The following is a 14,422-nucleotide window of genomic DNA, read 5'->3' on the forward strand; positions in this document are numbered from 1 at the left end:
CATATGGTTGAAGAAAGCACGGCACGAGTAGGATCTGAGTGAATTTGACAGAATCCGCTGAATTTTCGACGTAATAATATTATATAAATTTATATTTTTATTAATTCTATTCTTTTTTGTTTTTTATTTTTATTGTTATTCATGAGCGAATTTGCCCTACAACGCTGTTCTCTTTGTTGTTAATTCATTTAATACTCCACAGCCAGAAATGCATGTCGCAATCTTGTAATATATCATTTCTGAAAGAGTGTGAAACTAGGGAAAATTATGAAAAATTCACGAGTGAAAGAAATAGAAAGAAAGTACAAACATAGGGAACTTGAAGATATAGAAAAAAAGTTTTTAAAATCAGTTGTTTGAGGAGTCTACAGTTGTAAGCCGACTTCAAACGCCAAATGATTTTTTATGAGATGCTTGTCATGGAAGAAATGCAATCGGAGGTTCGCCAATGCCTGACAAGGGACGACCGCTGTTAGGAAAAACGTTTTCTATTATTTGGTGTTTCGTGTAAGGAAATTCGAAACTGTGCTCCTCCGAATGATAGTCACGCACCAACCCATTCGGAACGGCGACCGATTAAATTTACGATGATTAAAATTAGGTACTGTAACTCTTACTTGTGTAATTTTCTCACTTATCCCATTTGACTGGAGTTAGAAGCCTTACAATTTTCACAAGGATCCCACAATTACTCTCTCTTGTTTTTGAAAATTCAAAATTGAAATTTGAATAGGTCGAGCCAAGGAGCACCAAGAGATTTGGTGTCTACTAAAACACTCAGGCTAAGAAGCCCATTGTATTTAGAGCTCTGGAAGGAAGGTAGATAGTCGGAAGGAACGGAGAAAAGTATCAGAGAAAGAGATAGGAAAGAATAGAGACAGAGATAAAATAAGTTAGTCCTGTGAGAAATTTCCAGATTCTATCCGTCAGTTTTAGAGAACGAATATTACTCATTCTCATGACATCGGAATCCAAAACTCGTAGCCTTGCTCTAGCAAAGGCAGGACACTCACATAGAAAGTGTTCAGTGCTATCTGCCTCCTCCCAGGAAGACAGACACATCGGGTCCTCAATTATTCCCATGATGGTCATATGCTGATCCCATGCATTGTATCCTGTAATAATACCGACCATCAACCAAACGTCTTTCCTTCCAAGTTTTAGTAGAAAGTTTGAAAATTTATCATTTATCGCTTATCCAGTTGCTGATTGCAGTTGATTAGCTTCTATGCATATTTTGAAACCAAAATTTTTATCGTTGTTTTAAAAGTGACTGTCACAAAGATGTGCGTATTTGTACTGGCACTCATCCATAATGGAATATATGCAAAAATTCCTACCAGTATAAGAATCTTTGTTTTGAAGCAGGAAAAAGAATTTGATTATGAAAATTTAGCAGTGCCGTCGCCATAACTTTCCAAATTTTCGCAGCATTTACTATCCACGCCTTCGACCAAAATATTCCAAAATATTAATGTGCCACTTTTTCTTGCTTCTTGTGCGATTTTTTTTCTTTTCATTTCAACAAAAAATGTTAATTTCAGTTTGGCTTGGTAATTTATCATTTCATTTCGCCTGCGATTAAGCTCGTACCGCCAACTCTCTGTATTTTCTTAAATGCACACACACATATGTAAAGCACCACACACGCACACACGAAAGACAAATGATGAGAAAAAATTAAATCATCCAAACATGCCACCAACAAACACAACAACTAAATCTTCAACTTCGAATTCGAATTCAGTCATCAGTCATATAAATATGCATGCATACATACATACATATGTGCCCACCTATAGCTGGTGTTTATTGTTGTTATAAGTATATCTGCTTTCTGGGCCGATTCGTTTGTTGGCGCGGTTAAACGCTTTAATTAAAACCAATGCGCATGTGTAACTCCATTCGATATAAGCTGTGTTTAATTTTTGTGTCTTCCAGCTATGTATTTTTTTTTTTGTTTTTGCTTATAATTTTCAGACTTTTTCTTACACAAATATTTTTTGTTGCCTTTGTTAGCGTGGCTTGATCCTAGTCAAAAGCTTGTGTTGCTTTGAACTTGACCGCCTCGATTGCTAAATGATTGATGTGGTATTAATTTTAATATACTCGTATGTATGCCGCCGCACCAACAACAAACACTCCGCGTCGCTTACTTTATATGCATGTAACTCTCCACTAAGCTAATATATGCTCGTACATACATATGTATGTATATGTGGTGGCTGTTTGTGCATTTGTGTGCCACTAGTAGGCCACTTTTTGTAAAGTGTTTCTAGTTAAAAGTATTTTCGCCACAACTTGGCTAGAAGCTTACAAGTCTTTTAGCAGAGCGTACAACGCCTGCAGGCCTTTTACACATGATTTGGTTCAGTTCCAGCCGCCGCGCGCCGGTCGCCGCTTACCTAACTTCTTGCACCTAGTAAGCGGCAAGCCGGCTGCCGCATTTGTACTTGCATACACATACATACACGCGTGTATATGCTGTACCTTTGCTGCCTCTGTAAGCTGGCAATACGCTGCTAATTTGCATACCCGCTACTTGCGTGTTAGCATTAGAGCATCTGGCGGCTATGCTACGTATTTTCAGAGTAGCCCGTTTGCGGCTCTATTTCTTACTTTTTCGATGTTTTGGCATTTTCCAACTAAGTATCGTTACTTTAAATGTCTTTTTTATACTTTTTTGTTTTATTTTTGTAAGTTGCTTTACTTCTTTGCTTTGAAGTCATATTTAAAATTTAATTAGTCCGTTGTCATAAATGCTATTAATATTGGTTTTTTGCCGCTTTAGTTGCTTCGCTGCGCCTGGCTTGTCTATTAGTACCGTCTTGCATGATAATCATGACTTATTGGTGTTATAGTTTCTCTGCCTTCTTTCAGCTTCCACTCTCCTCATTTATATACAAATCTCTGTAGCAGCTTTAAACGCAGATTGCGTAAGTGTTTCGGCTGTCATTAGCCAGCCGGCGGCAGTGAACTCACAATTAATGTAAGTTGCTTCTAAATACTTACATTTCCAAAAATTTCCGCAAAGCTTAAACTACAATTTCGCTAATCGATTTGTTAATTTACTTATATTCAACGCTTTAATTAAAGCGATCCGCAAGTGTGAGGTCTATATTTAATAATATTGTATATTTCCTCATTTTCGCTTGCATATTTCACATCCTTATGACTTAAAGAGTTTATGAGTTATGGATTTTCACAGAAAATCAGAGCACACCACTCCGAAACCTAGCATTAGCAGAAAATGTGAGGCATTACTTAAAATGAATCGCGGTGCTTAAATTTAATGACTTCTTTAACCGACAGAACTTTAGCGGAAACATAAAACCTAGTGCTGCCTTAAGGCAAAAGAACTCCACATCAAACTTCGCGCAGTAATGCTAGGCATTCTTGGTAAAATTTCCAAAAAAAAATTTGGCGAAAATTAGAAAGAAAAAATTAAAAATCCACTTCGTAAAAATATTCCACAAATTCGCAAAGAGTTCAAAATACATTTTTTAATAGTAAAAAGTAACATTCACACAAGTGGCACAAAATGAATCACCTTACCGGAAGATTTATAATTTTTGCAAGTGACGTCGTACGTCAATCAAATTTGACATTTGTGAAGTAGAAAGCTGCAGGTGTGTTCAAAAAGTATCGCGAATTTTGTGTTCTTTTTCAAAAATTATTTATTTATTCATTCATATCTATTTTGTCCCCTTCAAAATAATCCCCATGAGACATTATGCTCTCGTGCCAACGTTTTTTCCAATCTTCGAAGCACTTCAAAAAATCATTTTTATTTATCTTGTTCAGCTCCTGCTTCGATGCCGTCCTTATCTCGTCAATCGTAGCGTAGCGTCGTCCTTTAATGGGCCTCTTCAGTTTCGGGAACAAGAAAAAGTCACGGGGACCAGATCTGGGGAATACGATGGCTGTGGCATCATTAGTGTGTTGTTTTTGGCCAACAAGTCGCGCACAAGCAACGATGTGTGAGCAGGGGCGTTATCGTGATGCAAGAGCCAATTTTTGTTCTTCCACAAATCGGGGCTTTTCTGGTGGATTGCTTCACGCAAATTGCGCATAACTTGCAGGTAATATTCCTTAGTGACCGTTTTACCTTGTGACAAGAACTCATGGTGCACAATGCCCCTGCAATCGAAGAAATCGGTAAGCAAAACTTTTACTTTCGACCGAACTTGGCGCGCTTTTTTCGATCTTGGTTCGTGCGGCAGCTTCCATTAAGATGATTGAGCTTTGGTTTCCACCTAATAACCATAAACCCACGATTCCTCGCCAGTTATGACCCTCTGGAGCAAATTTGCGTCGTCGCGGACAGAGTGCAACATCTCATTAGCAATGTTCATGCGATGCTACTTTTGGCCGAAATTGAGCAGTTTTGGTTCGAATTTTGCGGCGACCCGTCTCATGCTCAAATCATTGAAAACAATTGAATGGCACGAGCCAATCGATATGTCTAGGTCCTCAGCAACTTCTCTAACGGTGATTCGACTATTGGCCAATACCATTTTCTTCACTTCATCAATTTTTTTGTCTGTTGTTGAAGTGCTCGGGCGTGCGGCACGCCGCCCCGCTTTTCGTTTTTCATATCTTCTCGGCCTTCTGAGAACATTTCGTACCACCGATAAACGTTGCTTTGGTCCAAAGTAGCTTCTCCATATGACACAGTCAACATTCGGAATGCATCCACTCATGCATTCGTTTTTCACACAAAATTTTATACAGGTTCTTTGATCCATCTTTTTGAATAGGTAAAAATCGAATATTCAAAATGGCTGATCCCGTCGGCATAAGTGAGAGAAATGAGTACCAACATACCGCCACAAAAAAATCGAAATTCGAATATACGTAACCTGCGAAAATTCAAAATCCGCGATACTTTTTGAACACACCACGTACAGAAAGGCAAGCAATGAAGCGCGTTGTATTGTAAAATTATGATTTCCACCACTCAAAATCATTTTTTTAATAGAAAAGTTATTCAAAACCAAAATCGGATGATTAATTTTGCGCCATCTTCGTGCCTAAAAGCTTTACCCTCTTGCTTTAAGAGAGAGCGAGGCCAAATTTGGATCTAAAAACTGAAATCCTTCAAAAATGTTATCAAAAGGCAAACGTAAATTTACATGTTATGCATCTAAATTTTTAAAATTTTTTAATGACTTTTAATGACTGACTTTAAGAAATTTATCGAATACTAAAAAGATGTGTCCGCAAGAAAGGTTTTGATGGAGAAAATAATAAGGTGGCGCTGATAGTGGTAGCGCTGCTTTGCTCTCAGCGAATTTGACAAAATCGCTATGTGGGCTATCATTCTTGGTTTAATAGTGCAGTACGGGTGAGCACAATGAACGATTCATTATGTAAGATATAAATATTATTCTTTGATGGATTCCGATGAATTGTGTATCGTTAAGTCTGTAACAAAAAATCCCTTTAAATGCAAAAATATCACCTTTTTTCTCTTTCAATAATTTTTGTTGCCAAATATGCCTTCCACGGCGTCAGCTGAATGTCAGAACGACTGAAACCAATGTTGCCCAGTTCACTGGTTTAACTATAAATTACAGCTTTTTATCCGGGCTTATATTACCATAGAGATTTTAAAGCCTTACCATTTCTTGGCATTTCATGGACGATGCTAGAAATATACATACCTCAGCATCGGATGTAGACTAGAGAGATTATTTTCTTTTTAGGTGGACAATTTTCCCAGCCGCAATTGATTAGCCCCCCCATTTACACCCACTTTTAATGTTCTACTCAGCCATAGCAGATTTGTTTCCTTTTTTCACAATAATCAAAGTCATTTCCATCAGTAAACTTTCTTCAGCGGCTTCCAACCTCCATAACTCTGCCTTATATAACTTACATATATATTTCTTGCTACTCAATAAATAAATTTAGTTTTTTTTCTAGCTGCACATTTTTTTCCAATGAAGTATTGGAGGTTTCTTTTAAATTAGAGGATGCCCTGAAACGAAAGGTATACAACTTGTAATCCTCGATTTTTTTCAAAGCATATTTTAGGAACGCATCCTGTTGCAACCTCGTAAACAATTGCGAAACTCAGAAATTCAACAAGTCAGTGAAATGTAAACTTGACTTTGAGTTCAGTGATGTAGTATATGGACATAATAATAAAAATGCACACAAAAAGTGTGAAATTTATTTTTAATTTTTTCCTTTAACTTCTATCGGAGTGGTATATTGCGTCATAAACAGAGTGAAAGTTAAACTATAGTAATTTATATAAATATTTTTTTTTTATTTGTTTTCAATTAGAGTGTTTTTAGAGTTTTTTTAATAAGTGCGATCTTTTGGGCCGTTAGGAGGTTTAGCGCAGTATTGAAACAAACGAGAGACTATTTCGAGGATAATTTCGCGAACAATTTGCCTCGAAAGATTTTGAGAATGCCAAAAAGTAATTTTCATATAAATTTTGGCAGTTGTTGTACGGATCATGAAAAGTTTCAGGGTTTTCGAGACAGTCAGAATTTTGTATGTGACATCTGGGTAAAGAGAAATTTACTGTTTGTTTTCGTTATGCGATGAAATAAATTTACTTTATTGACTAAGTTAATTCAAGAATAGTACACTTGAAACTTTTTTACCCGGTCCAATACATTTTTGTTCTAAAACTGCTAAAAAAACTAAAGAAAAAAATAGTATTCTACAAAAACACAAACCCTAAAAGAATGTCTTATTTGATAAAGATTTTTTTTAGTAATAAAAGGTGGCGTAAAATTAATCAGCCTATCGGAAAATGTATGATACTTGCAAATGCTTTATTATACAAATGAACAATCAATACAGCGCCTAAAGGACAAAATAAAGATATCCATCACTAATCTTTTAATTTTTTAATCATCAAAAGCAATTTTGTTTCTTATTTAGTAAAAAAGTTACTTATAAACAAATTGGATGATTAGGTTTGCACCACCTTTACATATGCAATTAATACATTCCGACTGGAGGAACATTTTCTGGCATAAATCGTGCACACAAATTTCAACATTATCTTAGGTCTTGTGTAAATGGATGCCAAGAATTTTATAAGCAACCTGCGAAACCAAAAAAAAAAACCAGTCGCAATAGCAGACTTTGCAACAACGGAAAGCCAATTGAGGCCGTTTATAACGAAGGGATTCTTCATATTCAGTATTTTACATATCTACTTATGATTAGCTCTCAATTGGAATTCACTGCACTTCATGCCAGGGCTGAGAAGTTTTCGTGTTCTTTTCTTAACTTATTTCACTCTAACGGGGTGCAAAAGGAGAGCAGTTTTTACTCTATTGACATACAAGAAACTGTGGGAGTGGGAGCGTGAGCGTTGTACAGATGATTTTAATTTTTCTATAGACACAAGTTCGTGCAAATAGTTGAGCAAAAACTTTAATTGTTAGATATGAAGAAATGTATGCATGCAAATCTTTCTTTTTCATATGAAATATACAAATCTGTGCTTTTCTCATATAAAATATACAACATTTTCGCAAGGTATACGGCAACAATTTTCGAATCCCGATGTATAATAAGGTAACAATTTTTTTCGAGAAAAGAGAGTACTACAAATTCTGATGAGAATACAGTTGTAAGATATGTATGCACGTTTTAATTTAATTTATTTGGTTTCTGCTAATATCCCAGCCAACATCTACTGTCGCGAAAGTGGCGACAAATTGACTGCAATAAGTTGAATTTCATCGCGTAAATTATTGTTTTTTCATGTTCTTACTATCTGCCTTCGGCTAAAAATATTCCCCATAAGCGTAATGGGCAAACTGACTCTCATGCGACACTATCGAAAGTGCCTTAGTGCTATCCGGAAGATGCAGAAGCGTGAGGCAAAAACTACTCTTAGGTATTTCTATTTAAGGTGGCGAAAAATGTATCATCCAATTTTGTTTTTGAATAAATAAAAAAAGAATTATCTTGAAATCTTTATCTTGACCTTTACGCGTTCCATTGCTTATGTGTTTGTCTAGTTCACAAGTGTTAAATATGATTGACATATAAGGCCAATTGTAAAAATGATATCGATGGTTTTCGAGAAAAGCGACACAACTCAAAATTAACTCAAATTCGGAGTTTTGCCGTTAAAAGCAAAAATCAACTACAGAGTTTATATATTTTTATCTGGAAAAGCGTCATAAGCGTATCTTGAAGCAATTCTGAGAGATGGCGTTAGTGTCGTTTTGTCAGGTGATCGAATTGGCGCGTCAATTATCTAGAAAACTGACCCACCTCAGTATTTTGTATTTTTAAATTGTGTCGCTTTTCTCGAAAACCATCGATATATACCTATATCTGCCAATAGGGTGACTAATTTTGCGCCACCTTATTTTTGTAGCCTATTGCAAAAATTTGCAAATATATTAAATTTGATTCTCTTAATTTTTCTTTATATACATATGTACATTGAAAAAAGTCAATTAATATTTTTTAGAGGCGTAAATTGCTGCATGAATTTTAAATATAAGGTTGTCAAAAAAGTCTTGCGGTATTTCCGCAAGCTTGTCTTTGCAAGCGCGTAGTTCTAGTTGTATTCGTCGCATCGGTTCACGCTAGAGCTTTTTGGAAAGCTCTTTTCCCGTGCTAACACGTGTTTGATTAATTGTTGTTTGCTTTTAGTCGTTCTTGAGTTATAGCGTCGCAAACATGGAGCAAAATAAAGAGAAAATACGGCATATTTTACAGTACTACTACGATAAAGGCAAAAATGCATCTCATGCTGCCAATAAAATTTGTGCAGTTTATGGACCCGATACAGTTTCTATTTCCACCGCACAACGATGGTTTCAACGTTTTCGTTCAGGTGCAGAGGTGATCGAATATGCGCCACGGTCCGGAAGGCTTGTCGTCAAAAATTGCGATAAAATCGCTGAATTGATCGAAAGAGACCGGCATAGTAGCAGCCGTAGCATCGGCCAAGAGCTGGGCATGAGTCATCAAACCGTTATAAACCATTTGAAGAAGCTTGGATTCAAAAAGAAGCTCGATGGGTGCCACACGACTTGACGCAAAAAAACATTTTTGCCCGTATGGATGCATGCGAATCGCTTCTGAATCGCAACAAAATCGACCCGTTTTTGAAGCGGATGGTGACTGGCGATGAAAAGTGGGTCACTTACGATAAAGTGAAGCGCAAACGGTCGTGGTCGAAAAGCGGTGAAGCTGCCCAGACGGTGGCCAAGCCTGGATTGACGGCCAAGAAGGTTCTTCTGTGTGTTTGGTGGTATTGGCAGGGCATCATCCACTATGAGCTGCTCCCCTATGTCCAAACGCTCAATTCGGACCTGTACTGCCAACAACTGGACCGCTTGAATGCAGCACTCATGCAGAAGAGGCCATCTTTGATCAACATAGGCCGAATTGTCTTCCATCAGGACAACGCCAGGCCACACACATCTTTGGTGACGCGCCAGAAGCTCCGGGAGCTCGGATGGGAGGTTCTTTTGCATCCACCGTATAGTCCGGATCTCGCACCAAGTGATTACCACCTATTTCTGTCCATGGCGAACGAGCTTGGTAGTCGGAAGTTGTCCACAAGAGAGTCCTGTGAAAATTGGCTCTCCGAGTTTTTTGACAATAGGGAAGCGAGCTTCTATAAGAGGGGCATTATGAAGTTGGCATCTCGTTGGGAACTCGTCATCGAACAAAACGGCGCATATTTGACTTAAATCGCATTATTATAACCAATTTTATGAACAATTGAAAATTCAATAAAAATACCGCAAGACTTTTTTGACAACCTTATATTTTTATGTTATTTCTCTTTTTTCGGTTTTTTCATGGCTGACATGTGCTCAGAGGCTTACCATGGCCTGTCGAGGGACAACCGCTATTAAAAACAACCTGCATTTGGTTTCTCATGCCTTCAGTGGATTTCGAACTCGTGTTCTTCCAAACGGTAGTCACGCACAAATCCATCCAGGTACGTCACGGCGGTCTAATGCACGGTAAATTTTTCGTTTGAATCGATTTTTGTTGAGGCAAACTCAAATTGTCTTTTTTATGCACGAAAAGAAGTCAAGCCCCCAATAGTAGTGTAATTTAACATACTATATAAGTATGGCGCACACATCCTTTTTGGGTGTTTGGCCGAGCTCCTCCTCCTATTTGTGGTGTACGTCTTGATGTTGTTCCACAAATGGAGGGACCTACAGTTTCAAGCCAACTCCGAACGGCACATATTTTTATGAGGAGATTTTCATGGCAGAAATACACTCGGGGGCTTGCCATTGCCTGCCGAATGGCGACCGCTATTAGAAAAATGTTTTTCTCAATTTTGGTGTTTCACCGAGATTCGAACCTGCGTTCTCTCTGTGAATTCCGAATGGTAGTAACGCACCAACCCATTCAGCTACCGCGGCCGCCATATTTACATAACATATTTCTGTAAAATATGGACTATGTTTCAACTAACATTTAGAAGTGAAGCTTAGTCGCTACCTCTCTCAGATAGGCGAGCAAACTCTCTTCTAAATGCTGGCAGGCATGCGACACAGCATAGAAAGGATTCTCATTACTTCAGTATTGCATACCAATATAAACATAGATTAAATTTTTTTCTATATGTAATTCTATATTTATTCGATTTTTCTCTCAACAAATCTTTTCTAAGTGGGTCTAACTATATTAATTACTTACCGGATTAACTTGCGGCTTCTGCAGATGCGTAGCGATATTACCGATATTCATGCCCATAGCGGGTATTTGTGAGCCGTACAATTGTCCGGCCGTCGGTGTCATATCCGTTAGCATTTTAGCGGCTGTCTGCTAAACGTAACGATGACTGCTGACAATTATTTTCAAGTTTTATTTTGTTGTTTTTTTTATTTATTTTTTCCTGCTTTGCAGCGTTCACTCAAATGCAAAATTTAATTATGACAAATTTGTTTGCTTTGCACTACAGTTGCGTAGAATTACGAGTACGCTTGGCGGGGCTTACAACAAGCAAACGAAACAATAGTTTTGGAAAACTGTCATTTGTAGGAGAGTTAAGTAAGTTGTCACATGTCATGAGTGATTGAAAAACGCGCCGGCGGCATAGCAATCAATCATGCATATGTATGCGCGTATTTATGTATGTATGCGTGTGTATGTATGTATAAGCACTCAGGATCTGCGATTATATTTTTAGATCCTTTTGTTTGCGAAACTTGTCACTATGTCACTTTATTTTGAATATTGTTTGAGTATTGAGGCGCCCACGTGTTCGCCAAGTATTACAAATTTGCCGTGATTTGCGCGAATTTGTATACTTTTATTGATATTTTTGCATAACTACTTTTTTGTCTATTTTTTTCTTTATTCTGCTCTTTGTTTTTGTTTTTTAATTCTTCCTCAAACGTAATTTTGTTCGTTTTTTACATACCGGTTCTTTACATCTGTTGCCCGTTTCTTTGGCCTTTTGTTTGCTGACTGCTTCCAAAGCCGGCGCACAATTACACAGCACTAATTGAATTTATTTTATGGTGAATTTTGCAACAATGCGAAAAAGAAATACTGCCGACAACAACTACAGAAACTATGTTTTGTATTTTTTGTTTTACTTTTCTGTTCTTTTTTTCTGGTGTTTTTTTTTTTTTGTTTTTATTTTTGCTGCTCTAGGCAGTTGCCACTTTTATGTTCCCTAATAATCTTTTTCCATTACGGAAAAGATCCTTATTCGCCTGCTGAGAACTCCACTCCGCTCACTATCTGGTAATGCCGCTTTGTTGTATTCCCTATCCGTTTCTTAATCTGTCAGAAAGTGCCAAAGCGTTGACAGGTAGTTGAATAAAGGTGCGCAGCGTGGCGCCTGCTGCCACAAAAGTGGCTTTATTTAATGCGTGTGAATGCCTTTTGTGTTTAACGTATCGGCGCAGGATCTTCACAGGCGATTTGTTGGCGATTCCCGATATCGAGGCGAGTGAGTTACAAAAAAAACCTACAAAGTTTTTGCGTTGCTAATATTTCAAATATTGTTTTTCGAGTTTGAAATTCTATTTTTATTTCAAACACTAATAATTCCTTTATCGCGTTATCGATCACTGATTCTTTCGCTAAATTCGCACGCAGCTCGCTACTCGCTTGGTGTGCTCAAGCCGTTCCAACAACTGTCACTAGCACTGCTGCGGCTGCCGTTCGAACGCGTATACCAACTGTCTATTTTGGCCGGCCCACTATGGACGTAGGGCGCAGCTTTTACAAAATTTCTTCTTTTTGTTTTCTTTCAACCTTTTTATTTTGTCTGTTATGTTATTGTTGTTGTACTTCTTGTTTACGCCTTAATCGGAGATAAGTTGTTGGAAATCCACTTGCGCGTTGCTAATTTGCAAAAAGAATCCGCGCAAATATGAACGGTCGTCGTTTCTGTACGTACAAATGCTGGTGACTGTTCTGCCCGCTGCGGCACAAGCGAAAAAAGCTCTCACAAGCACAAACACCAATACAGCTAAAAAACACAGTGAACCATGCACATAAATAAACACACACTTTGTAACAATGCCGTCGAGGCATCATACACTGGCACCCCAACGAATGAATGTTGCGCAAATGAAACAACAAATGCTGCAGCTAACACCAATGAGCCAACCAAACCGATAAGCAGCAGCGCAATGCAAAACAAAACCACACAAACTACTGATATGCATGTGTATGTGTTGAGTGTTGAGAGTTTTTTTTTTGTTGTATACTTTTTTCCTAGCTTTGTGAATTTACGGCTAAGGCATACAACAAACAGTCATTGTTGATGGTTACGCTTGTCGCTCGCTCGCTATGCGCTCTACGCTCTACTACATATGTGCGTATTGTGCCAGCGCGTATCGGATTTGAATGCTGCACAGAGCGAAAACCAAGAAACCGGTGCCAACTACTGTCGAACTACACAATACAACCACTTCGACCAGTCAAGCAAGGCACACTCATACAGGCTTAACGGAAAAAAATTTAGGAGATAGATATAGCTGATGGTGGTGGTGGTGGTGGTGTTTGGTGAAGCATGGCAGACAGCCCGCTGGCTGGCAAAAGTGGTTGGGACGCATCCAACCATTCATCAGCACACAAAGGCAAAAAGACACGCACACATGCATATTGAGATACATGGAGAAGAATGAAGTGAGTGCTTGCTTTGTCGTTGTTATTAATATTTGTTGTCTGTTGAGGTGGCATGATGGTGGGCGCCACTGTTGAGAGAGAGCGCACGCTCGCATAGAGAGCGCAAAAATTATTCGCAATATTGCTTGGTAAAAGGATTTATTCAAATATTGTACTAAACGTGATTTTAAGAATACTAAAAAATTATTTAAATTACATGGATTAATATAAATAACTTCGTACATTTTTTAATAAGTATTCAAGAGCTATGCGCATTCTTTTGGCAAGAGATCATAAAAAATATGCTATTATGGGGAAAACTATTTTTTTAATTTATTTTGTTAAGGGGACAGATACCTGAAAAATTTCGAAAATTTTGGTTTTTTTCATAAAATATTAACTAAAACCTTTAAGAATGTGTCAACAAATTTTTAGAACATAAATTTAAGAATTTCTTATATTATAGATCGTCAACCGTGGCGACTCTATTTTTTGCGTTCGAGCGCTGGGAGAGGTATAGTTACGTTGCCCACTTTAGGCGCGTTTTTTTTCATAACTATATTTTTCGAACTGGCGTATACGATAACTCGAAAAGTAATTGTCCGATCTCCCTGAAATTTTGCACACATTTTTTTCATGATATTACTTTCTATGTTTTAAATGATTAAAATAAAAAAAAATTAGATTATTTTAATGTATAAATAAACTGTATGCCAATTTTGAACAAAATATATTGACTTCTTCATTTTAAATAATTTTAATGAAAATCAGGGAAAATATGGCCGTTTACTGGTATCTGCCTCCTTAAAAGAGAAACTATTATAAATAATTATTTTACTCACATAATAAGGGAAGGAAAATATATTTCAAGTAAAGGGTATTTCAGGGTTTACTTTAATTCGCAAAGGACGAAGGCTTATTACAAGAAGTCTACTACAAAGAAACGTAAACGTCTAGCTCCATCTGGTACCACTAAGGATCAATAGGTCTATGTGATGACTTTCAGCCAGCCAGGTCAACCTAACCTAACGAGCCTTTCAAAATTGACTCCTAGATGTGAGTAGTGAATAGTTCGTAGATAATGTTTTTTTTTTTTTCAATGTCATCTTTAACATTTGTTCACTTGAAATGTGTGACTTTACACGATAGTACAAGGCTTTCAAATTATTGAAAATTATTATGAAAATGGTTGAACTTTAAGAACAACATATCGCAAGATTCGAGATTTTTTGGTGAAAATAATCGTCCGAATGAGTCGACAATTCAAAAGTTGTAGAAAAAATTTCAAGCAACTGCTTGTGTCGAGGCTAGAAAAAGGGCTTCCAGA

General features: G+C 37.4%; 1 protein-coding gene across 1 annotated transcript in view; it reads right to left on the bottom strand.

Moving 5' to 3' along the window:
• Positions 1–10,779, bottom strand: part of LOC129238207 (transcription factor Sp9) — a 128,412-nt gene extending 117,633 nt beyond the window's left edge. Inside the window, exon 1 of the mRNA XM_054873249.1 lies at positions 10,666–10,779. Within this exon, the coding sequence (XP_054729224.1) occupies positions 10,666–10,779 (114 nt within the window). The remainder of the gene's footprint in view (positions 1–10,665) is intronic.
• Positions 10,780–14,422: the final 3,643 nt, after the last annotated feature.

Source organism: Anastrepha obliqua, chromosome 2, assembly GCF_027943255.1.
Source record: "Anastrepha obliqua isolate idAnaObli1 chromosome 2, idAnaObli1_1.0, whole genome shotgun sequence".
NCBI classification, from domain to species: domain Eukaryota; kingdom Metazoa; phylum Arthropoda; class Insecta; order Diptera; family Tephritidae; genus Anastrepha; species Anastrepha obliqua.